At 37.1% G+C, this 25,480-nt stretch overlaps 1 protein-coding gene across 1 annotated transcript in view; it reads left to right on the forward strand.

Moving 5' to 3' along the window:
• The window catches only part of MYOM2 (myomesin 2), a 69,849-nt gene that overhangs the window by 14,197 nt on the left and 30,172 nt on the right, over positions 1–25,480 (forward strand). Inside the window, exons 9-18 of the mRNA XM_035542909.1 lie at positions 3,789–3,950; positions 6,178–6,319; positions 7,892–8,091; positions 9,232–9,285; positions 12,036–12,163; positions 15,505–15,688; positions 18,522–18,696; positions 19,821–19,942; positions 21,998–22,185; positions 24,712–24,838. Of these exons, the coding sequence (XP_035398802.1) occupies positions 3,789–3,950; positions 6,178–6,319; positions 7,892–8,091; positions 9,232–9,285; positions 12,036–12,163; positions 15,505–15,688; positions 18,522–18,696; positions 19,821–19,942; positions 21,998–22,185; positions 24,712–24,838 (1,482 nt within the window). The remainder of the gene's footprint in view (positions 1–3,788; positions 3,951–6,177; positions 6,320–7,891; positions 8,092–9,231; positions 9,286–12,035; positions 12,164–15,504; positions 15,689–18,521; positions 18,697–19,820; positions 19,943–21,997; positions 22,186–24,711; positions 24,839–25,480) is intronic.

The raw sequence follows: 25,480 nt of genomic DNA on the forward strand, positions 1-25,480 counted from the left end.
GAGGAATCAGGCCTGAAATACAGGCTTTTGCTCTGCTGTGTAAGTACCACATTTGTAGGCCTTTGCCTCTTTTGTCAGTGAAAAATTATGCTATGCCAAGTGAAGCAGTCTTTACTGGAAGTACTGAAAAAAAGCATCCCTGAAGCATATTGCAGTGTTTCGTTAATGGTATAGCAACCCTGTATTAGTATTTGTTCACCATACCCCCCTCAAAAAAAAACAAAAAACATATAACTACCTAATTAAATTTTAACAGACAGTAGGCTATCATAGATATTCAGCTTACAACTTTTCACCAACTACAGTCTCAGTGTAGGATCCTAAAGTCAATATTCTGAGGATTTGAGTGAATGGTGAGACCTTTCCTCAGAGGGACAACATTTGGGAGTAGCAGACTCCCAATGCTGGTATTTGGATTGGTCCTAGACAAGGTAGTAAAATTCCATAGCTAACAAAATGTGGTGCATAAACAAAGAAATATTAAGAAGATTAATAAGGAAGTCGAGAAAATCTGAGATTAGGAAAATCAAAAAAGGAGTCTTTTATTGCTGATAGTTATACCTTTTGTTTCATGCACATCGTTTTACATGAATTTGATATTAAATGAAATTATGAAGTAATAAAAATGGCTGTTTTGTTTGGTGAATAACTTAAAATACAAGGCTCATCCTTGAACCCAGATTCTATTCCCACTGAAGTGCACAGGGGTTTGTAAATTGCTATCAATAGACTCTGAGGTGAGCCATTATTTTCAATGGTACTTTTACTTTGTCTCCTACTGGACCCAGATTCTCTAGGTGCCAAATCTCTGAACTTTGGTTTTGGGAACTACAGCCATAAAGAACTACTAATTTTCAAGGGATGCCGCATGTTGTTTGAATTTTCATCCACTGTGAAATGTTCTTGCACTAGTTGAACAGTAATTTATCCCTTCAGATTAATTCTTTATGACGCCAAGATAATTTCTTCTTGATATGTAAAAAAGTTATGATCTATTTTTCCCCTTATTTGCCGTAAGATTACCTTCCCCATGAAAACCTGAGATGAAAACATGGTCTCTTTGAAGGCAATGGGATTTTGCTAGTGAGTCAGATAGACTTTCATCCCATTATTCTATTTATGTTACAGGAAAATATGATGATATGAACAAGCTTAAGATCGTCTTTCCTTGTGATCCTACATGGATCACAATATTTTGAAGAGGTGTACAGATGTATCAACTGGCAGAACTTGTTTCCAAATACAGCAGGAATTCTTGAGCTATGAACCTTTGCTATGTGCTACAATTCCCTGTATTGAGTCTCTTGAGAGCTGGAGGCAATGCATAAATATAAATGATGAGAAGGTTAATAATTTGTTCAACATTATGTGCTTTCAATGTTCTTTTTTATTTTTATTTTTTTTCTTTTGAGAGGTAATATTTAATTCTACTCTTGTATTAAGACAATCTGTATTTTTCCTAAGATTTTTCACTTTTTATTAATCAAATAATAACAACTAAAGCCCTGAGGTGGATCTGTATAATTTACTTTTAATAATTATACACAAGAGAAATATGTGTTTATCCAGTATTAATAAGCTTCACATGAGTGAAGCTTATTGAGGTTGTCTACTAGACTCCTAGGGGCATACAAGTCAACTGAATCAAATCCTCTAAAGTGTTTTGGGATTTGACAAACATGAGTATGATGTCTACAATTCATGGCCCACTTAGAACAATTTAAGATACTGAAAGAACTAAATCAAAATAATACTTCAGGAATATATATCCAATCTTGATGTGAGTTCAGCTGGTAACTGGAGATTTCTGTTATTGATCTCTAGTGTAATATAAACATTATAAAGCTGTACAAACCAGCATTCTGCAGTTATTTATACTGTAATCTAGAATAAAAAAATTTAATTCAGAGAAAAAAATCACAGAGTGCAGAACTGAGCTTATATTTCAGCAGACCAAAATACATGATGAAGAGAAACTTCAACTTATAGTAATTCCCCACTCTATATGCGATTTTTCAGCAGAATGTTTTTCAGCAGAACAATGTTTTAGGAAAAATATCTCATGTAGTGAAGTCAGCAAGTGAGGGTTGAGTCACGCTGAATCTGAGTGCTAGTCTCTTCCAGGTTAGTTCCTTGGTAAATTCTGATAGGGGTGACAGAGCACAACATGTGAGTAGACTGGGGATTTGATCACCACAGTTAGGCCCTCGTATTGTAAAATTATTGTGATCACAGGTACATAAATACCTGCTCTATTAAAACCTGTGAATACCTTTACTGTTCTTCTTGGCTTCTCATCTTCTTCTTACCTTCTCTTGTCATCCATCCAGACTGCATTAAAAAAGAGTCCTCTTATTTTCTTAAGGGGTTTGGTGTTTCTTTGACCTTGTGTGAAGGAAAGAAGTTTTTCTGCTCTTAGCAAACACAACTGCCTCCATAGTTTCTGGTTTAAGGTGCACATAAGCAGTGGGAATGGATGATTCCGGCCTTAATAGACAAAATAGGTTTTCCTGCTGTTTCTATATATTCAATCTAGAATGTCTATGATTCCACCCAAGCTTGGAATCTAAACAAGTGACCTGCAATTCTAAGGTGCTGGTTGTTCAACTTCATTTTTTCTTCAGGATTTTCCACAGAAATCACACTTAGTTAAAGTTTCTAGGTGGAGACATTTTCTGATTTCATCTAAAGTACTTCATGTCTCTCTACACAAAGTATCCGTACCATTGTGACATGACAGAAAGGGGACACACAGATTTTCTGTGCAAGGATCTCATGAGAAAGGATCTCCTGTGAACAAATGTGACTGAATTTACTTTGTACTCTTCTCACTAAACAACTGTATGTTTAGGTGATCATGTAATTTACTGCTGTAAGTTTTAGTAGTGTGTCTTATAGATGCTTTATTATCTGAACATGTTTCATTTTTTATACCTTCTTATGCAATTGAGCTGGTAGCTGGGAAACCTGGTTCCTTTACAATCATTCAAGAGCCTGTTCCAGAGTGTATTTAAGCAATAGAGTAATAAACATTTATAGATATTCAGCTTCTTTAAATATAATTCTGCTGCATCAATTAGAATAAATTAGTATGCAATAGGTCTTAGGGAGTTAAGTATTAAAAATAATCCAATCAATTATTAAAAAGGTGATATGAAGAAAGTCTCTCGGCTAGCATAAAATATCCTGCCCATTCTTTTGCTCAGGTTTCACTAGGCAATCAGATTAATTTGCATTAATCATGGGTCACCACCTCTCACCTGTGAGAAATTCAGATTTAATTTCATTCTCTGCTCAACAGGCATGCCTTGAGGATTTAAATTTAGTGTGTATTTGTAGTAGTCCAGATTAAACTGAAATCTCGTCTCTTAAACTTGGAGAAATAAATTGAGTAATCTGACATTTGACCTGAACAGGTAGCAAAACTTATTAATAATGAAATGAAGTTCCACCCTGCATTCATTACAGGGTATGACAGGTTTTCACATAATTGTTTCAAAATGTGGATAATATTTTTCTCTGTCAGCATATGCAAAGTGTCAGTGATGGAAATTCTGCTGTTGGCATTATATAGGGTATTCTGAGACTTCATATTCTGTAAAATTCACTGAGGAAACAAGTTTCCTCAGCTTGAGTTTTCATAGCATCAAAGCACTGTCACTCTGAATAAAGCTATCATAAAGCTGGCATAGTGGGTATCTCTGATTAGCACAGAGCTGCACAGCTGCACTAGGACATTTGTAGTTCTGTCCAGTGTGGTGACGGGTCTGATGGGTCTTCTGTTCCAGATGTGCTGATAAAGGACTCCAAGTGGACAAAGCTGTATTTTGGAGAAGGCCAGGCAGCTCTGTCCTTTACTCATCTGAACAAGGATGATGAAGGTTTATACACCCTGCGTATGATTACAAAAGGTGGAGTGAATGAATGCAGTGCATACCTGTTTGTCAGAGGTAAGGTGTTCATTCCTTTCTTGGGAGAAATTAAAAAGAGCAGTAGAAAGAGCTATTTTATTAAAAAGTCACATGTAAATAATGAAGCAGAAAAGAAAGCTGGCATTGTGGTATTCCATAGTCATTAGATGTATACAGTAGTCTGTGCTAGAAACAACATAGTCACTCATAGTCACTTTACATGAGTGGGGAGCTTCAAAAGGACATGCTTCTGATGTTATCTTCCTTCCCGGGGAACCAGATAAATCATTCTTATGAAGACAACGCCTGTTTCTTTGTTTTCTCCTTTCCTGATAGGAACTAAACATCTTCATATGGCACCAGTACTCACTGTGACTGTTTTACTTATAGAGATTGCCAAGTGGGAATGAGTCTTGTTGGGCATTCTCATACTCTGTGCCTGGCCTTAGGAGGAGAGACAGCACAAAGCAACAGAAATATTCCCACCAATGTACCAATCACAGTCAGCTCAATAATCAGAGAAAAGAAGCAAAGTAAGAAATTAGCTCATTGAAGAAATACAGTTTTCACAAGAGACATAGTTAAAAGGAAGATAAATGTATTAAAATAGAATAAAGGTCATAATTTGCCCTTGCATTTGCATATACAACTCCCAGTGAAGGGAGAATGAACTCCCACATGCACCTCCAGATAAAACTTAGTTTTTCCTTTTAAATTCTTTTACTGAAGGATGAAAATAACTCTAGCTGAGCAATGCTTTCACTCTCTTAAATACATTGGACAACGTGTTCGGCAGTGGCAAGCTGAAGCAGCCCCACTGAAGCCATTAGAGCTGTACTAATTTTAAACCTACAGAGATCTGGGATGTTCTTGGAAATGTATTGTAAAATGCTTGTCTTGCAGAAGTGTTTTCCAGACAGTTTGCATGGAGCAATGAATGTTTTTTTGAATGGTCAAGATCCATCTTCCTCACAGGACTAGCACATGGGCTTCATCAGCTTTGCAATATATCCTAAACAAGCCACCCTTATCTCACTGGAAACAATTTGCTGAAGATTTTTAGTTCCCAATTACCTTCTAAGAAAGGAACTACTCAAGCGAAAAATGCTCGCTAATGTATACTAACTTTCCTAGAAGATTTTTGCATATTGGTGGGTCAATTTTAGGTATCTCTATGGTCCATTTTGCAGTTTGTCTAATGCATTCACATGCACAGAACCCAGGACTTGAGCTATGTCCTCCAGAGTCTGTAGTGTCCTCTGTTGGTCTTTCTCTCATCTTTTTTTAATGTAGGTTGTGATCTGATGCTACAAAGTCATTGTCACGTGTACAGTCAGGACCATAGAAAATAAATCTTGTAAGGGATTACAGGCCTGATTCTGAGCATCAGCCACCTCAAAACTGATTGCCTTTGCATTATGGCAAATGATTTTCTCAGTCCCTAGGTTTCCTCCTCTAAGATACCTCAAATTCATCTGCAAGAAATGTGCATAAAGGACAGCAAAGTCTGGGTTATCCTTGCGGGAGGTAGATTGTTATAGGATCACAGTGGTTCTTTGCTGATATTTTAGGAAAATTTGGGAAAACACCAAGTTAAGGTTCAAATTAAACTTGCAGCTTTTGCTTTGTTATTTCAGAAAAAAAAAAATCCATACAAGGATAAATTTGGCCTTTATACAGGATGTTTTTGTATTATAGAAATCATTCTTTGAAGTGAGAGAACCTGTTAGGAGACTCCACTAGGAGTCATGGGTCTATATCAATCAATACCTTAGAAATGAAACCACTCAAAAATATCTTAATGAAAGTACATTCATTACTTTTAAGACTTTAAGTAAAAAGCAGCAGCCTTAGAAATGTACCAGGAGTTCGGAAACTTTTCATTTCCTAAGAGATTTATTTTCCTCAGCTACATAGGTGTTACTGAGTACCTTGGTCTGGTCAGTAACCCACTGACCTACAGCTTTCAGTGGGAAAGATCAAAAACACATGGGGTAGTAGGGCTTTTAATTCCTGTGAGACATAATGGGGGCTTGATGCTTAAACTGTTTCCACACCTTAAAAATATCCCTGAAAACTTTTAACCATGGGGAGAGAGACACATGAGCCTGATTCATTAGTGCAGTGAATTAGTGTATAATGAAATCTTCAGGCTCCCATTCACGTAAAAGACCAGCAGAGTGAACTGAAAATATTCCCTTTTGTCTTTGTTGTAGATTTCAGAGGAGTCACAGTCAAAACTGATTTATTTTTATTTGTGATCCAGATGCTGATGCACTGATTGCAGGAGCACCAGGGGCACCGATGGATGTGAAGTGCCATGATGCTAACAGAGACTATGTTATTGTTACCTGGAAGCCACCAAATACGACCTCTCAGAGCCCAGTCATTGGATATTTTGTTGACAAGTATGTAAACATTGGCATTTATTTAATTTTGTTTATTGCCCAAACCATGCATATACTTAACAACAAAAATGCCATCATATCCTTGACCACTTAGGTTCTTTAGCTATATTTTTGCAGACCCCAGCCACTGTAGGTTGCCTACTTTGTTAAATGACTGGAATGTTTTCTGGCACACTTTTAGTTCTAGTAATCTAGTTGTTTCTCAGGCAATTCTGAGCACAGTCAGGGAGTTAGTAAGGACCAGGGACCATTCGCAGTAATCATTTGCAAGCAGCCACACTTTATCAGACCATGAAAATGTTCAGTAGTATGTATGTGGCCAAATCAGAGAATGAGCCCTGGCATTATTTAATTTATAGAAGCCAGAATCCATAGGTATCTGGAATTAGATTTATTCTCTTTAATCTGTATACTGTAAACACTGGAATCTAGGATTTATTATATATTTTTCTTTCAGCCATAACTGTGGTATATCAGGGGCTCAAGTCATGGGCTTTTGGGAGCTGGTTGTTTAAATCAGAATGGCAGTTCTCTCCCTCTTCTAGTCTGCTTTGCACTTTGCTGGGGTTTCAGCTCAGTGCAGGCAGCCCAGGATCAGGGTCCCAAGTGCTGTTTTGCATCTCTTCCACTGAAGTGCAGGCTTGCCCCTTGCAGCCAGAGCAGAACATCTGATCTTTAGTATTTGAAGCTGACAGTCAGCAAAAACATTACTGAAATGATTTCACAGTGTATAATGCTCTGCACTCAAAAGCAACATTTGTAGCTCATTGCTATTTGCTACCCCATAATTTGGTCTAGTTCGGAGACAACTGTCTGGGAATTGCTGGAAAATGTTGGCTTATGAATAGCAGTCAGCATGAGGAAATTAACTTAAACCCTGGGGACTCTACCACTTATATCTAATTTGTGCAGTGCATAGATCACAGGAGTATTTCACCTATTTTGTGTATAATCTAGCAAGCTCTTTTGACATTTTTGCGTGGATTGCTGCAGTACCAAGTAGCCTTTGATCACGACCCTATTTTTCCCAGTACTGTCAGGGCAAGAGGCAGTCTTCTCCATGCAAGTTTACAGTAACAGGAGACAAAACAGATGTGTACACACAAAGGAGCCACTATGGGGACATCACTGTGCTTCATGATGACTCAGTGGTCAAACCATTGTCAGAGGGAAAAGCATAACGGTGCTTGCTCAAAAAGATGACAAGAAAGAGATGGAAAAAAATAGGTGAAAGCTCCAATTTCAGCATCTTCTGGAGAGATGTATATTAAAAATAAAAGTGAATAACTTGTGTCATATGACAAGTTAGAGAACTAAATGGAAGGGAAGCAGAGAGAGTTGACAAGGACAAAAAAATAACCTTTGCAACAGCGTTATGAATAAATACGAGCAAGGTGAGAATTGGTTGTCTGAACAGAGGAAAGAGTGTATAAAGAGTGTTTCATTGATGACTGACATGGTTTAGTCCTTCAATTTAATGAGGGTGGCTTCTGTGATTCTGGCTTTAGTATGTAGGACAATGTATTTTATTGTGGGATGACACTGATAAAAGCTGTCTTCTGCTACTCCAAGATGTGAAGTAGGCTTGGAAAACTGGGTCCAGTGCAATGATGCTCCTGTAAAAATCTGCAAGTATCCTGTGACTGGTCTTTATGAGGGACGGTCCTACATATTCCGCGTGAGAGCAGTGAACAACGCTGGCATTAGCAGGCCTTCTCGAGTCTCTGAACCGGTTGCAGCTCTTGACCCTGTTGACCTGGAAAGAACACAAAGTAGGTTCTGCGAGGCTGGAACAGATGATAGATATGCAATCTTACATTTTTTTTCGGATTCTGTTTGCTTAGTTAACCTAAGCAGCAGTGCTTACTTCTTCCTTAGAACGAATATCTCACTAATTTCAATGGGAGGGTGGGGGTGGGGTGGAGGGTGTATAGCTGGAATGGCAAGGTCTACATGGACAATTTTTCATGGACCTGGAGATTCCATCTCAGTTTTAGCTGTTTTTGCTTAGCTTTAAATACAAACAATATAAATTACTACAAGGAACAATGTTTTCAAGCTTTCAGTATGCCCTGGAAGCTTGTAACATTCGCAATGTGAGACAGGCACTGAGGTCCCATAAACTTCTATATTTGCTGGCAGAAACATTTGAAAAAGTAATTGAAATGTCTATCTTAGCAAAAAAAAAAAATCACCATCCCACAGACTGCTGCATTTATCCACTTTTATTTATTTATTTATTTATTTTTTCCTCTCCTCAGTGAAGTGCCATTACTGGCACAAAGCTCCCCTGCTACAGGTTGGGGGTATCTGGTATTGTGACTTTTCTGGCAGATGGAAAAAGTAAATCTAATAAACAAACTCCTTTTGAGGTCTTGTGCTAAAGGCCACTTCAGTCTGCAAAGGAGCCTTATGAGAGCTCCTCCATGAGTACAGTAAGCTGTCTTGCTCTGGGGAGTACTTTTATTCCATATATTGTATACTTGTGCACTTTCTGTTTTGTGTGCTCCTTTTATACATAAGGGAATTAAAGTCATTATGAAGACTGCAGAGCACTGTCCCAATGTTGCTTGTAAAACCTGAGCTGAATATGCTTCCATTGGCTTTATGACCAATACCTATGGCAAAAGTCAATATACAATTGTTTGCCAATCTGCCAGACAATTGAATAAATCTATTGTGGCTGTGATTCTTACTTTTTAGCACATCTTTAGATAGTACTGTCTTGTTTGGGTTTCCTATGGAAGTTAAAGAAGCAATGTATGACTTTGAGTTGATTGCATCTGTGGAAAGATTTAAAGCAGAGTTTTACAGAAATAGAGGCATACAGGGTTTTTGATGAACAGTAATTTGCAAAATTTGTAAATATAGTAATCTGGTTCAAGAAACTAACTGAATGCTTTGCTTAACAGCTATTCATGTGGATGAAGGGAGAAAGATTGTAATCAGTAAAGATGACCTTGAAGGTATGTTGTATTTCTATTATTTCAGTCCATTTGCTTGTATCCCAGGATTTCAGCAATTTATTTTGAAACATAGCTTTAAAGGAAATCCGCCTACTGAGTAAACTCTTTATAGTAACGTATATAGTCAGATATTTTGGCTTGCAAGCCTAAGAGAACACAAGTGAAAGGTAAAGGTCTAAAAGGACAGACAGTACCATACCAGTTTCATTATGTGCTGACAGAGTCTCCTCACCTTTTAGCTTTGGCCAGTGCTAGGCTGAGTTTGAACAGCTGAACATATTTGATCACCCAAATTTCCTTTTCAGCTATCCTTCTGGGAGCTAAATATAGGTTTTTTTTTTTTTTTTTTTTTTTTAGACTGAATTTGATGATCTGAGCAAGTTGTTTCTGCATTCTCACACACACACCACACAACACCACACCACACCAAAACAAAACAAAAACACCTTATGCAAATCCATCCCAATTCTTTAATTAATGTCTCTCTCCCTGAATAGAGAGGTTGTTAAGGTTATAGACTAAACATTTTATATAACTAAAATATATATATATAAATATATATATATATATAAAATATATATATAACTTTAGTATATAACTAAACATTGTTTTTCCTCAGAAGAACTGGAGAGATCATTTCCAAATTTTGAATAAAACCCAAATGTCTTCCATATCTGTTTGTTTCTATATGTGATGATTTTTTATTTTTTGTTTTGGCTTGCATAATGATTTTCTTTTCACTTAACCCGTCAAAAATGTGAACTATAATGGCATAGTAGATAAAAAAAAAAATCTTTATACTATCTTCAACAAAGGAAGCTTATAAACCTGTAACTCCAATAATAACATAATATAAGAAAATCCACCTGAGGACAGGTGCAATTGAATAGAGAATTAGACGTTAAATAGTTTCTCCAGTGCATGGGTGGGACAGATGAAATTTCTCCATTTTGATGATGGTATCCTAAATGAACTGATAGGGATGTTGTAGGATCAGAATCACAATATAGGATCAGAACACATTTGTTTAACTTGTTTGGCTTCAAAGGGTATGTTCCTCTTCTCAGGATTGCCTGAGAATGATCAGGAGGTTAAACAGCCAATCTGGTGTAAGTACAAATAATAAGATTGAGATTCATGTTTCATTTATTCATATTTAATAGAGGAATATGAAGCTCCACATACTATTGCTTGTATAGATCATTATTTTCATCCACAAAATTGGATACTTCTTTTGAAAAAGTGATCTCATAGATCACAAATGTGTTTCCTTTTCAGTCCCAGGTAACCTTTCATTCTGAGCAAGTGGGCTGTACTATCATGTCGTATCATTAGAAACTTTGTCAGCTTCAGGTTTTTCAATAATGTAAAAAAAAATATTTTGAGATTTACTTATGTAAAACCAATTGGAAGACGTTTGACTGTATGCACTGTGTTGCAGGTAGCTGTATTTAATGATTAACATTATTTTCTTGACTGTAAATTGGCAAATTTGTCTTAGACTCATCTGGTTCATGTGCCTTTCTTAAAGAAAAAGGTTATCTGTAGGAAATCAAATATTAGAAAGCACTGAGAGAGTGCGTATCCAATTTTCTTTGGATATGTCCATTTACTTTTAAAAAGTCTGGTTTTGATTGGGAGATTGATATGATGAAATAACTAGTGTGAATTTTGAGCCTTGTTTGTTCTAGAGATGTTTATAAAATGTTAAAACATCACTTCCATAATTTAGAGATTATTATAGAATCATTTTTCTCTTTTTTGATGTCAAATGCTGACCATTTAGAGGACATATGCTCCCTGGTAACATGAGAAGTGACAAAATTTGGCTTAAAAGAATGAAACTTTTTGCTTTCTCCACTGTAAACAAACAAAAAGAAATTGAAGGTATCTGCTGAATTGCTAATTCTGAACTATTACCAAGAGGAAGCTTCTTCAGAGCTGTGTAGTTTTGCCTGAGGCTGTCTCTCATTGTCCCGAGCCATTCCTATGTAGTACTGCTTTACACCATTGTAATCCCACTGGTAGGGGAACTGGCTTCTTCTCATGCTGCTGTGGGTGATTACGGACATGAATGGCCATGCTGACTGCCTCCAACCTGGCACGCAGGTCATGCCTCACCTTGCTGGTAACACTGTAGGGCAAGTGAGGAGAGGGGGTTTGGCTAGGCCACTCCAATTGATGGAGTCAACAAAGGGCTGGTGACATTTGTCTGCCTCTGATCCATGGTTTTTAAAAGTGCTTTGGACTATGCTAGCTGGTAATACCATCACATTATATTGTTAATAGGTTCTGTTTCCTTTTCTGTTTTCCACTTTGCTGTTCTTCTCCTTACTCTACTTTGCTTGCAGGTATCTTCTAGCCTAAGTTCTTGTAATGCCACATTGGAATTCTGTCTTTGATCAAAAAATATATCTTATTTGCATATAGTGGGGAGTTTTTTTTTTTTTTTTCCAAGGCTTTCTGCCCAGCAGATAAAAGTAATTCAAATGTGATCAAAGGAAAAAAAATGTGTGACAAATGCACAGCTTTTCAGGGGCATATTTAACTGAAAAAGTAAATAACTAGCTTTTAATGCTGATACTTCATTCCTCAAAATGGAGCTGAAGTGAGCAAGTGGACTGCGTGGATGACGTCCTAGCTGAGCACTATGCTGCAGGGTTGGTGTTCAGAAAGTTGAGCTGTAGTGTAAAAGCTGACCCTGAGGTTAATCTGCTGTTTAACACTCACTACATTTATTACTCTTCCAGGCGATATTCAGATTCCAGGCCCTCCCACCAATGTACATGCTTCAGAAATCAGCAAAACATATGTTGTACTCAGCTGGGATCCACCTGTTCCCCGTGGCAGGGAGCCATTGACGTACTTCATTGAGAAGGTACATTGTACTGCACAAAGGCATTCAGCTATGAGGGGTTTCATTGCCACATGCAATTATATTCAACTCATTTTTAGAACTGCAGAATGAGCAATAAAACTAACACTTTCTGAGGTCTCGCAGGATCTGGTAATGAGATGTTAGAGAGGCATGGACAATCAAATGTCATATTACATGATTTAATGAATATTGAAATTCAAGGTCCAGGGAAAAGGATACCCCTGTGCAATTTGCTTGCTGCTGTCTAAAATGAGAGCAAACTATGTGTGTAAGGTAGCAGTTTAATGGAAAAAAAAAAAAAAAATCTTAGATTTCACATCCCTACAGGCAAGACTTCCAGTTTGCAGTTTGCCTGTATTACAAGGAATGTTATGGTAGTCCTGCAGTAGAGCAAGGTATAAGCAGTGACTCGTAACTTGATCCTCACTTTTCTTTTTGCAGGCTTACTGCACCCTGTGCTATAACCTGATATTTCCAGTTTATTCCCTAAAAGGCTAGTAGTGAGGCAGATGTCTGTCTCAGGTTCACTGCTCCCTGGTAGTCTTCCTGGCAGCCTTCTTCATCCCTTAGACATGATAGGGAACTTGGGTGATGACAGTAGAAGAGGCTTGTTCTTCTCCCATCTACGCTACTAAGATTTAGATAAATCTGTCCCCGTGCCAGCTGTGTAAATTAAATATGTTGAATTATAGCCAGAGGTCGTAATCCTTCCTTCTTGCTCCAAAGTTTGCCCATTACTTCAGTAAGTAAAATGGGCCTCATACCTGACCTCTAAAACTCTTACATGCCAAGCTATACTTAGTTTTTATGAATGATGGATCTAGCATATGCCCCCTCTTAATGATCCATGGACAGTGAAACCGTCCATAAAACTGCCACACATTCAGTTTCCATGTTGAATATTGTGTCAGCAGATCCTTACCACGCATTTTTTTTTCTTCTCACAACTGTTCAGCACATTCCTTTAAAGTTAATTTATTAGCTAACCATTTTGTGCACATCACCCCACTTTTTGCAGCTCACCAGATCCTGCCTTTTTCTTCTCAGTCACTTCAAAATCCCCAATTCAAAAGCCCTTCATATCCTGTATTCAGCATCCATTACCTGCTGGGAGTTGAAATAATAAGGATAAAGTGAAGTCCACTCACTAGTTAGATTTTCAACTAAGCACATTTATGATTTCTCCCACTCTGCCTTTCACATTCAAGAAAGGTAATGGTAATTTCCATTTAAATAAGTATCTTGTTTTCTCTCTATGCCACGCAATATCATGTCATTGCTTCTTTGTATTAATTCCTAGTTGTATACATCTGCTCTTATCTATAAATTTCATGCCAACGAAATTAAGCATTTTGAACAAGCTCTTTGTCTTGTATTTACACATCAACTGAAAGGGAAGTTTTGGTCACTGACTCTATTTAGAAAAAAAAAGGCAATATAAGTAACGTGCCCTTCATCAGGAGCATGCTTTCGATCACAATCTGACGGCAAGTACAAGATTTATTCTAACTTTATCTGCCTATAATTTAGAATTGTACATCTGAGCTAGTTACCTACACTTTCCTAGAGAGATGGAAGAGAAACTGGAACTTTCTGTCATGGTTCAGATATCCTGTGTTAGAAGACTACTGTTGGATGAAATGTGGTCTGAAAATACCTACTTGTTTTCAGAATCAGATCTCATCAGGATGAAAAGTTCAGATGTAAATGTCTACTGAGTGGATACTTACACTTAGCTGAATTTCAGTCTAAGTATGAATTAGAAAATTTATGTATCTGCATGTTTTACAGGAATAGCTTTACATCTTCAGAAACACTGTACTGAAGTGGCAATGAGGAACAAATGAATCTTAATTAAATGCCAAACTTACTGAGTGAAACTGAGAATGAGGAGTAAAAGGCTATTATTAGAAAAAAGGGTTCATTATACTAATTAATACCTGACTCTAAAATCCTTTGGCATATAAATAGCTTATATATATGAATAGCCCAATCAGTTCATAGGTGAATATTATTATTTTTTTGTTTTACTTTTTATTTTTTTGCTTTTCACAGTCATTTGTTAATTTAGGAAAGCACGATTTCTAATTAATATATTTCAAATAAAGAAGTCTCAGTGCTGAGGAACAAAAACAGTTTTTAAAGGCCTCAAGAAACACAAATTGAAACTGAGTTCTCCATGCTGAATAGCAGTGTTCCTTTAAAGCATTCTTTAACAGATAGATAAAATCAAACTACAGAGTAAAATGTGATGTTGATTCATGCCTCTGTGAAACTGAAATGCAAAAATTAATGTTTTTTATACTAGAAAGTAAAATATACGGCAAAATGATGTTGTTTTCATATATTCCATCTTCTGTTTAATGAAGAAAATGGATGTTACATTTCCTTTTTGCTATTGAGAACAATAGGTGAGTTCAGTATCTATGGAAAAGATCTTGATATATGGGCTCCAGCTGTTTACCTTTTCATTATTTATCTACAGTAGGCCTCATTATATACAGGGTAGTTTCACAGGACCCATGAAACATTGCTTCTTCTGTAAGAAGTTTACAGTCTATCAGGTTTTGTTCATGGACTCTCTGTTCCAAAACTTATGAAAATTTAATTTTTATGCACCTTTCTGTGTCAGAAGGTAATTTTATTTAAGCTGTTTAGTGGGCACTTGAGTTTTACTAAAATCACTGAAATACACCATGATTAATTTTTGTTTTGGGCCAACAGATTATCCAGGGGATCTAATGGACAATATAATTCTCCCAGAGTGCTGGTTTGCTGGCTCTCTTCTGTGTACAGTTATGATGCTAATTAGCTCAGCTACTATACCAAAAACAGTGCAACAGAGAATATTCAGAAGTAATTATTTCATTTGATGAATGCTTTAGAGAAACACCTTTACATAACAGAGTACATAAAGATTTGTCAGTGAGTAGAGTAACATGCCCCTCCCTACCTTTTTGCTGAATCTGGATTAGGACTTTTGCTTTATACTGAACCTTTGAGTGTTCAAGTGAATTTTGCAGGACATGAGAGTAACTCTTTTGGTACCAGTCATGGGTGACAGTCATGGCCCTAGCTGAAGGCTAGCTGTATGTACAAGAGTACATATACCAAAGTCTAGGCAGACAGGGAGACAGTGAAGCACTCAGACTTTTATTGTAGAGAATTTGAACGCATGAGCTATGAGAATTTGCATATGCTAAAGTGAGGCATTTGAGAATGATCCTTCTCCTTTAGCTCATGAGCAAATTCATGACAGTATGCAATATAGCAATATGTTCACTTTTTGACAGTTCCCAGAAGTGATTTGCAGCTTTTTTTTTTTTTTCTTTTTTTCCTAGTCCATGGTTGGCAGTGGAAGCTGGCAAAGAGTCAATGCACAGGTTGCTGTAAAATCTCCTCGCTATGCAGTGTTTGACCTTGCAGAAGGAAAATCATATGTCTTTCGAGTTCTGTCAGCAAACAAGCATGGCATCAGTGATCCATCTGAAATCACAGAACCTATTCAACCACAAGATACTGTTGGTAAGGCATTAATTGTAAGGCATTAATAATAAATACAATTGATGTTGTACAAAATGTAAATAGACAACTCTCCCTATAATTAGATTAGTATAATTACAATAATAGTAATCAATTTCATTTTGAATTTCAAAAATACCAAGATGTTAAATTTTGGAAACATTCAAAATTTTTCATAATGATCATAAATCTCCTTGCTAAGATCAGTTAAAAGTTTAAAAGTTAAAAGTTAAGAAGTTAAATTAATTTTAGTTAGTCATTCCTCAGAGTGCTCTACTAATATGACTTGTCAAAAAATAAGATAATATGTGTTAATTGCTAACTTAGGTAATTGTATTGTCTGGCTCAGGTAATTATATACTACCTAATTCCCTACACTTTTAGCTAGATAAAGTAGTCTTTCCTTTCTTCCTTAGTATTCTAAGTTGCAAGTTACTGTTGGTGCAGAATTCCTGTGGCATGCAGATGAGTAGATTTCAGTGATGGGGGAAGATACATCTTCATATTCAGTGGTAAAATTCCAAATGAAAATGAAGTGTTTATTCCTGGGCCACATTCAAGTACACAAATGAAAATTTAGGGAGTGGTTATTCAATGCATTGCTCAAATATTTGGTGTGCTTTTGCAATTTAGCAAAGGTCACAGATAACAGCCTCATGTATTGACGGCTGTCACTTTCAGAGCACATCTTATTAGTGCACTTGCTAGAAATGTAAGAAATGAATACAGTATCTGATATACCCATAGCTCACTAAATATCGCTAGATATAGACTTCTTAATATTTATCATAATTTAAAAAAAATGTAGCCCACTGCCTTCAGCTTGATCTGTAGCTATGCAAAATGAAACAAAATTATGTTTTTCTTTTATGTATTCTTGATTTGATGTTTCATTAATGCATATAAATTATTTAAACTGTTCAACATTCCCCAAGGTAGGGAAGAAAAATACTGTGTTTATTTAACTTAGTACAGAAAATAGACTACCCCTTAGGGGTTAACACACAAAAAAACATTTTGAATAAATTGTAGTCATACTTGAAAGCAGAAAGAGAAGATTCTATTTTAAAGAGAAACTGTAGGAGTACTTTCAGAGATGGAGTTAACCACCTGAGCTAAAATGCATCAGACACACATGGCTTCATTTAGTTGCTGGCACACAGTGCCATTTCACATTCCTGAGGGTAGCTGAGACAACTTCATGGGGCTGCCAAACATTACACATGAGTTATGGGTGGCTCTCTCTCTTGAGCAGAAACTAGAGGGCAGAAAGGGTATGCTAGGCCATCCAAAATGACACTTAGTACTAGACAATTGACTTGAGTGGTAAAAGTGGATGCAATTTGAGATTGACATCCAGATTTAAGTATCTCCATGTAGGCATCTTCAGGTGCTTGGGATGTCTCTCCTTTCACTGCAGTGAGTGGAGCCTGGAGAATAAATTGGCTGACCAGCTATGGGGTATTTACGTCAGAGTGAGATGAATCATTTCAAACACTCTACCAACCACTGATCCGAGGCTCAGTTCAGTTGCCCAAGCAGACATTAGTAACTTTTGAAATGCTTTCAGTCTGCCATTTCAGAGGGGTGCAGGTGTTCAGTATCTCCTGAGTCATATTGCCAACTCCATGAAGAAGGCTCAGATGCTCTAAAATGGTAGTAAATGAATTTGGGTAACTGAATTAAGCCCTAGAACTTTGACTATAATGCCAGCTTAAGAACACGTGCTTGTAGAGACACATAAACTCCTAAACGTAGGTACCTTTATCTCAAGCTGAACCCACTTTCCACTTGATATTACAGCCTTACTGCTGTACTGTGTACTTATACATTACAAGAGTATGTAAGTATTCTTTTGGGACTGACAAATCAAGAGTTCCAGTGGATAGCAACCAAGCTGGCCAGGGTCCCAGAGGTAGCTGGGTTTGTTTAGGGTGGTCACTTAAAAAGATGATGACCACACTGATCTCAGCAGTGCCAGATGATGAAATACAAGGCAACAGCCATAAACTGTAGTTTAGAAGATCAAGGTTTGACAGTACTTTCTTGGTGAAAAAGGTGCAATAGTGCAATGCTGGAACAGGTTATACAGGAAAACTGTGAAATCTCCATTGTCGTAAGTTTGTGAGACTCAGACAAAGCCATGACTGATCTCGCTTAGTGCTGGTGATAGTTTCACCAGGTGACAGGGTGGGCTAGGTGACCCCCTAAGATCCTTTCCAACCAACATTCCTATGCTTCTGTGAAATCCATCTTGCTAAGTTTAGCTAACCACTTAGCATTCAAACATATACTTGAAGTTGTCCTGAAAAGTTGGCCTTTTCTGAATTGCCATCATCATTAGTTGACTGACAGGTGGTATTTCCTAACTCTCATGATATTTGTACCTTTACAGTTTAAGTGCATTTTTTTACTGATGCAGTAGTGCTACAGGAACTATATATAAACTCCATAATTGAGAAAGAATATTTGAGAGAGCATTTTCATACCTGTATGCCTTTATCCACACTGATATTTGAAAATATGTTCCCTTATAATTCACGCTTCAGAAAACCTGTATAAAATCAGACTTGTAGGAAGCCTAGCAGCTTAGACTAAATTTACTGTAATTAAAGAAATTGAAAAATAAATATATTTATAAGCATTCATATAGAAGTATCGAGACAAGTGACTTAGCAAAACAAATACACTAAAATATAAATCATATAGCAATATTGACATGGTAGGATAAATCATAGCTAAAGTGGTTAAACATAGTAACAGCATGCAGCATTGTATCTACTTATTTTTATTTTGACGTGTTCCATAACAGTACATGTCTTTCTCTTTTTCTTAGTTGTTCCATCTGCACCTGGTCGGGTAGTGGCCACAAGGAATACAAAAACATCAGTTGTAGTTCAGTGGGATAAACCAAAACATGAAGAAGATTTGTATGGCTACTATATTGACTATTCTGTGGTGGGATCAAATCACTGGGAACCTAGTAACCATAAACCTATTAAATATAACAGGTATTGACAATACTTCTGTATTTTGGGGAGGTTTGAAAACTGTAGCTAATTTTAATCCAGTTTATGTGTTAAGCAAAGGTGTTATCATGGGAGGTGGATGTTGAATGAATGTGATGAAAAACAGTCTGCAGTTTCTTGGAGCTAGACTTTTTTCAGACTGCTGGGCAGACTTCCTCTTGGGGTGAACAAACCTGATGCACTTGAGAAAGCATATGAGAAGGAGAGGGGACTGTTTTGGTTTAACCCAGCAGGCAGCTAAGCATCTTCCCCCCCGAGTGGGATGGGGGAGAGAATCAGGAGGAAAAAAAATTAAAAGCTTGCGGGTTGGGATACATACAGTTTAATAGGACAGAAAAGAAAGAGAAATTATAATGATAGTAATAATAATAATAATAACAATAGAATGTACAAAGCAAGTGTTGCATAATGCAGTTGCTCACCACCTGCTGACCAATGCCCAGCCTGTCCTAAAGCAATGGCAGCCTCTCTGGCCAACACTCCTAGCTTTTATTGCTGACCATGATGCCACATGCTGTGGGACATCCCTTTGGTAAGCCTGGACCAGCTGTCCTGGCTGTGTCCCCTCCAAGCTCCTTGTGCACCCCCAGCCCCCTTGCTGGCAGGGCAGCACGAGAAGCAGAAAAGTCCTTGGTCAAAGGGATTGGGACAGCATAAAAATAAGAAAAAACATTTAATTTATGCATAGGTAAACACATCCTACAATAGGATAGTTCTGACTATTCCAATGTGACAGTAATTGCCCAGAACCTCAGAATATAACTGAAGGCTATTTTGGGTACTTAATATGAAAATAAAGTGAAAAAGGAATAGATTGGAGCTTGTCAAGCCAAAGTTCAGATGAAATGTACGATAGTTTACATGATGCTACCCAGTAGATCCACACTATCCATTTAATATGAGTCCTATGACTTTTGTTCCAGTGCCCCACCCAATTATATTGTACTAACTCATATGATTGTATTTCAGTTTTCCTCCTGGAAATATTTTCCTTTGTGAAGCATTCATGAAGTTGAGTTATTGTTGCCAAGATTTCATGTTATAGCAGACTATATCTTATCAGAACCATGCTAATATGTGATGCGATTTTTTTTTTTTTAACCCAGGTTTGTTGTTCATGGTTTAGAAACTGGTGAGCAGTACATCTTCCGTGTGAAAGCTGTGAATGCTGTAGGATTCAGTGAAAACTCACAGGAGTCAGAGGCTATAAAAGTACAGGCAGCCCTCAGTAAGTATGATTCTATGCAACTCAGTCTCATGTTTCTTTGATGAGTGACCTATTTTCAGCAACTAGCACCTTTGGTCTTATTTTGTAGCCATGGAGCACATCTCCTCAATGAAGTTTATGCTCTGGCATGTAGCTGTTCTACAGAGAAAAGATGATGTAAAAAAAAATGCTATTCATAAAGTCTATTAGAAGTATTGGGTCAGATTCACTCTAATGCTCAGGCTGCCTTTGGCTCCTCAGCTGTAAGAAATAAACTTGATTAAGACAGTAGATTCTGAGTGGCTTGGAGTGGTGAAAATCAATTTAGTATGGCATTTGCTCCATTTAGAAGACTGTTAGGAAACTTCATTACTGTGTGGCTGGACCAAACAGAAAATTGCATTTGGCTGCTCTAGATCAGAGAACAGTCTACCTGCACTTGTGCCCTGCAAACAAAATTTCAGCGTATGAACAATCCACTATTCTACCTTCAATGGGAATAATATATGCTGAGTGGAGGGCTGAAAAATATTTAGAATGCAGATCTGGGCTTCTGTTGTCCAACTTTCATTTATGCATAGTTTCAGTTTCTTACTGAAAAACTTAAAATGGAAGAACTTCCCACACCCTGAATAGCCTCCATATCTTAGAGAAGATAACCAAAAAACATCCTTGTCAGAAATAATCCTTTAAAAGATTTATAATTCAGAATAGCTCTTAGAGGATGCCTTCTTAGCTCTGAATGAGATGTTACTGACAAACCTACTCTTCAATTTTTTTAGGACAAAGTGTGTCTCATATGGGTAGGTGGGACACAAACACTTCTATGTCTGTCACCCAGTCATAAATGCATTCACACCTTTTGATTTGTCACTGTGTGTTTTGAAAATGAGAGTTGCATGGGGTATGTCACCAAACACAAAGCACATGGATCTTATAAACACTTACGGGATGTGAATGGCTTTAATCCGTTTCAGTAGCCTTAACAGGAATTTAGCATGACTATTTATAAGTGACTTACATTTGCATGGAAAGAATCTTTCTGCAGTATTATTTTAAGGATGTTTATGGAGTTTGCTGTGTTCATTCTTAGTTGCAAAGTGCTAGTAATTGCAAAGGCCATGTTTTATGGCCTCTGAGAGTCACACCACGTTTGAAAAAAAAAAAAAAAAAGAACAAAAAGACCATTTCTGCTGATTACTATCCATTTTCATGCTGATCACTAGTACAGCTACAAGATCAGGGTCTGTGTCAAGGTCTCTATTAACATACTCTCTTCTGCATGAGGAAAGTCACATTGTCTCAAGTTATACTGGCAATTCAACTGAAAAGATCAGGTGAGCTTTAAGTGCAGGACCTTAGGCTGTACTGACTGTAGCACAACAGGGCAAGAAAGGCATGTCTTCTGGCAAACTGTCATACACAGATGACAAATACAAAATGGTGCTTGCTAGAAAGGGTGTTTGCCAGTTCGATAGGTCTAAAAAGCAGCTCAGGAAAACACTTCTCTTTATAGGAAGCTGCCTACATGGAATTTATGCTTCTGCCGCAGGTGGGAGTAAACTCATGAAAGAAATGTCTTTTCTGTCTAACATAGGTTAAGCTAATGAAAGCCTAAATATTTTCTATTCCTTAAAGGGCAGATAGCACTCTTAGTCTATAGTAGGCTTGTAACATGGGGATAGGAGGAAAAACATGAAAGCCATAGATCAGACAGTCATATGACTTCATTTCATTTAAGTTCATTGCCATTTTTTATTGATTAATTCTTAATGCATTCCAAAATTTGATTAGTTTATTTGGTTCTTAGCAGGAAGATGTCTTCTGAGCCATTTCAATCTTTCAGCATAATATTTGGTCTGGAGACACTTTTGTTGACATTACTGTTTCCAATACTGAAGATCTTCATCTGTTACTTCTTACTGTCTCCTGAGAGGGCAGCACATTAGGCAGATGTTTCATACAGAAGCTTCCACATTTATGCCTGGAGACAAAATTAATGTTTGTTAGCAACTTTAGAACTACACTACAGTGTTTTAGACTGTCCTAACTCTCAGGATGCTTATTTCTTTCTAGCTTGCCCATCATATCCTCATGGTATTACGCTTCTGAACTGTGATGGTCATTCAATGACTCTTGGCTGGAAAGCACCGAAGTACAGTGGAGGTTCCCCAATCCTTGGTTATTATATGGATAAACGGGAAGCTAACCATCAAAACTGGCACGAAGTCAATTCTTCCCTTATTACCCGGACAATTTATACGGTTGGTACTTTTTAATCCTTAGCTTTCTGGACTTGGGCTATTTCTTTGCTTTTGGGAGAGTTCTGTTTTCTTACAGATAAATTATTTAAAGTTTATTTACTGCAATACAAACAGGCCCTCCCACAGCGTATTTTGGAGTGCAACAAGCCTAAAAACTGGGCTGGAGATACCATAAATCAGTGACATCTGTTGCTATAGAATTCAAAGACCAATATTTCCATCTAGATGAGGAAACTTTTGAAGAAATAGTTGTGAAGCACGTTTCTTACAAAGGACAAGATAAGCTATGGAATGCTTCATAAACTGTATTCATTAATGAATACTATGTGTATCACCACTGTAATAACTTGCAGAGAAAAGATGGAAGAAGCGTTTAGCAGGACAGATTACCATGTTGTCTGTAGAACTGGAGACATGAAAATGAAATGGAGATGGGCTGGAATGTAACGGGCCCTGCTCTTTCTCTCAACATTTGCCTGCAAATGGAAAGGGGAGTATATTGATAAACATACCATTATGTCTACTATCCTCCTTTCCAGAGTACTAGATCAATAATTTTAGTTTTGAAATAAATTACTTCTGGTAGCTCTTATGTGTTGAATGTTTTTTTAACAGAGGAAGTTTCTGATGTTAACCTCCAAGAGGAAAGATTAGTAAGATACGATATAGCAAGTAATTAATATCAATATGATACTTATTATCAATATGATAAAATCAATATGATGCTTGTTACATTAAGTTAATCAGATTTTTTTTTCCCCCAAATGCTTCTTAAAATTATCTTTGCAAGCCATTATCTTTTCCATAAATGCCAGGGCAGAAGTAGGTCTTTAGCAGAAATTTGATGCTAAAGTAGAAAATGTTTCAGATGAGCTCAGGAAGAATATTTCATGCATAGAAGGCAGTTGGCAATACTCAGGTGTATGAATGCTTTTGACTGAGTTTATAACTGGCATCTCTGACATAGCAGATGGAACATGGATGGTGAGAAATAAAAAAAAGGGTGGATAGGATAGGCTCAAAAAGGCAATGCGAAGCAATGCTTTCCAAATATTTTCATTGTTTAATGCATTTGTAAACAAATGAGTAATGTAAATTAAGGGAAACCATTCAGAACTTAATTAATATGATATTTAAATCTCAGTCCTGCTAGTAGCTGTATTTGTGCCTGAAGGTGCATCTTCATACATTATTTTGATGGACTGGAATCTGAAATACTGATGGGAAATAAAAGGAAGACAGTTTTTAGTAGCACAGAATATTTATGATACTACAAGCAGACAAAGCCCTCAGATACACAGTACAGCACCAGGAAATCACTAAAGTGTAACCTTCTCTGATTAAATAATTCTATGGGAACCCACAGACATTATTTCTGTAATAACCTGGGTTTTCAAAACTATATTTACAAGCTGAGCTGTTGTTGTCTCTTGTAATTTATACTATATAGCTCTCTATTGTCAGGAAATTCTATCTAAATTGTATCACTGCCTGGCTTTTACTAGCTTACTTTGTTTGCTTTGGTCTTGCCTCAGATAACCATCCCATCATATGTTTTTTCCTATAAAAAATATCACACTAAAATCCTTTCTCTTTTCTTTTCCCAGAGAATATAGTCATAGTTTATTTATTCATGAAAATTTAAACCAGTCTAGATTTACTGCTACTAGATGTACTGACCACAGATGCATCTTTCTCTTGAGATATATGATTAAGTAGAACTCTGGGAAAATTACCCAGAGGACTGAGTTGCAGAACACTTGCTTATTGTGGTCTGGGAAAGGAATGAGGTGCTCAGGGTGTCAAAAATCTCATGTCTTATAACTTGCATACCTTGACCTCAAAATCTGAGATGGTGATGCGGTGATAGACTCACTGGGAAGGTTCATTAACTAGGGACGTTGGCAGAGGCATAGCATGGATTCCATACTTATTTCCTCATCTTGTAATGGTAGGTAATGTAAAGAAAAAGACACATAAGCCTGAAAAAAATTGGCAAGAGAGACTTTCCCAGTGTTATACCAGCACACTGCTGAACTGAATGAATCGGCTTTTCCTTTAGTTTCCCGTTTTCCTCTCTCCCGTTCAGTCCACTATAACGTCTGTAGGCCAAAACACCATTGGAACTCTTCCTGAAGTGAATGGCTTATGAATAATCATTCATAAGTAGTGAAAGAAGGTATTTCATCTTAGAACACTCTTCCCTAATTACCTGCTGGTGGCCATTCATTGTGTGGGGCTCCCAGGACCTTTGTTCTAATCTTTTACAGCCTCTCATTCCCATGCATTGAGTGCTGTTATTTCTAGGATGATGTGGCAGAAATGTGGAAGTACAGCCTAGACCACTACAGCATGTTTGGTTTAAGAGTAAAATTCTCTAGATTAGAGCCTGTCAGTACTCCAAGCAGAGCAGTAAATCCTGATAATGAATTAAACAATGGCAAAATGTTTATTTTTAAGAGTTTCATTTATTTAAATATGGTAAATCATAGCTTTTGATAATATCAATTTATTTTCTCAAAAAAGGTAGAGGATTTGACAGAAGATGCCTTCTATGAATTCAAAATTGCTGCTGCAAATATAGTTGGAATAGGTCAACCTTCAGATCCTAGTGAGCATTTTAAGTGTACAGCTTGGACTATGCCAGAACCTGGTAAGTTAATTAGTTTCTCATGGATTTACATTTAATATAAAGTCCTTAAAACATGGACATTGTAATACTCCAGCCGAACTGCTGGATGTATTTTGGTCCATTCTTGCCATACTTACCGGTTGATTTTGCCACTGCTTCTGAGATCCCCTGTTAAAAGCTGCCTCCACATCTCTGCTGATGACATTGGATGTCCTGAGAAGTAGGTGACCCTTACTTAACTTGCTGAGCATCACCTTCTTTCACTGCCCATATCAGAACAGAAAGTCTTCAGCCTTTATTGTGTGTTTTCATTTCTGTCAGTTTTTTTATCCCCAGACCTTTAAGCTCCATCTCACCCTCTTCACCAGTACAACATATTTTGTTTTTGTGTTATACCCAGGACAATAACTTCAGTATATTAAGACTATTTCTGGAGCTTCATACCCCAAAACTATGGTTTTGTTCATAAATAAGACACAGCAGGGGCCTATTTCATGGCCTATGGGCAAGTATCACAACATTCCTCACAACTTACAGCTAAATTCTCACAGCCTCACCTACTGTGCTCCCTTATTTATGTGATTACCTCAGATTGTACCCAGGTGTTACCTGACAGATTGTTATTAGCCAAGTGTTAGAAAAAAATGTGCTAACAACCACATA

This window comes from Cygnus atratus, chromosome 3 (assembly GCF_013377495.2).
Source record: "Cygnus atratus isolate AKBS03 ecotype Queensland, Australia chromosome 3, CAtr_DNAZoo_HiC_assembly, whole genome shotgun sequence".
NCBI classification, from domain to species: Eukaryota; Metazoa; Chordata; class Aves; order Anseriformes; family Anatidae; genus Cygnus; species Cygnus atratus.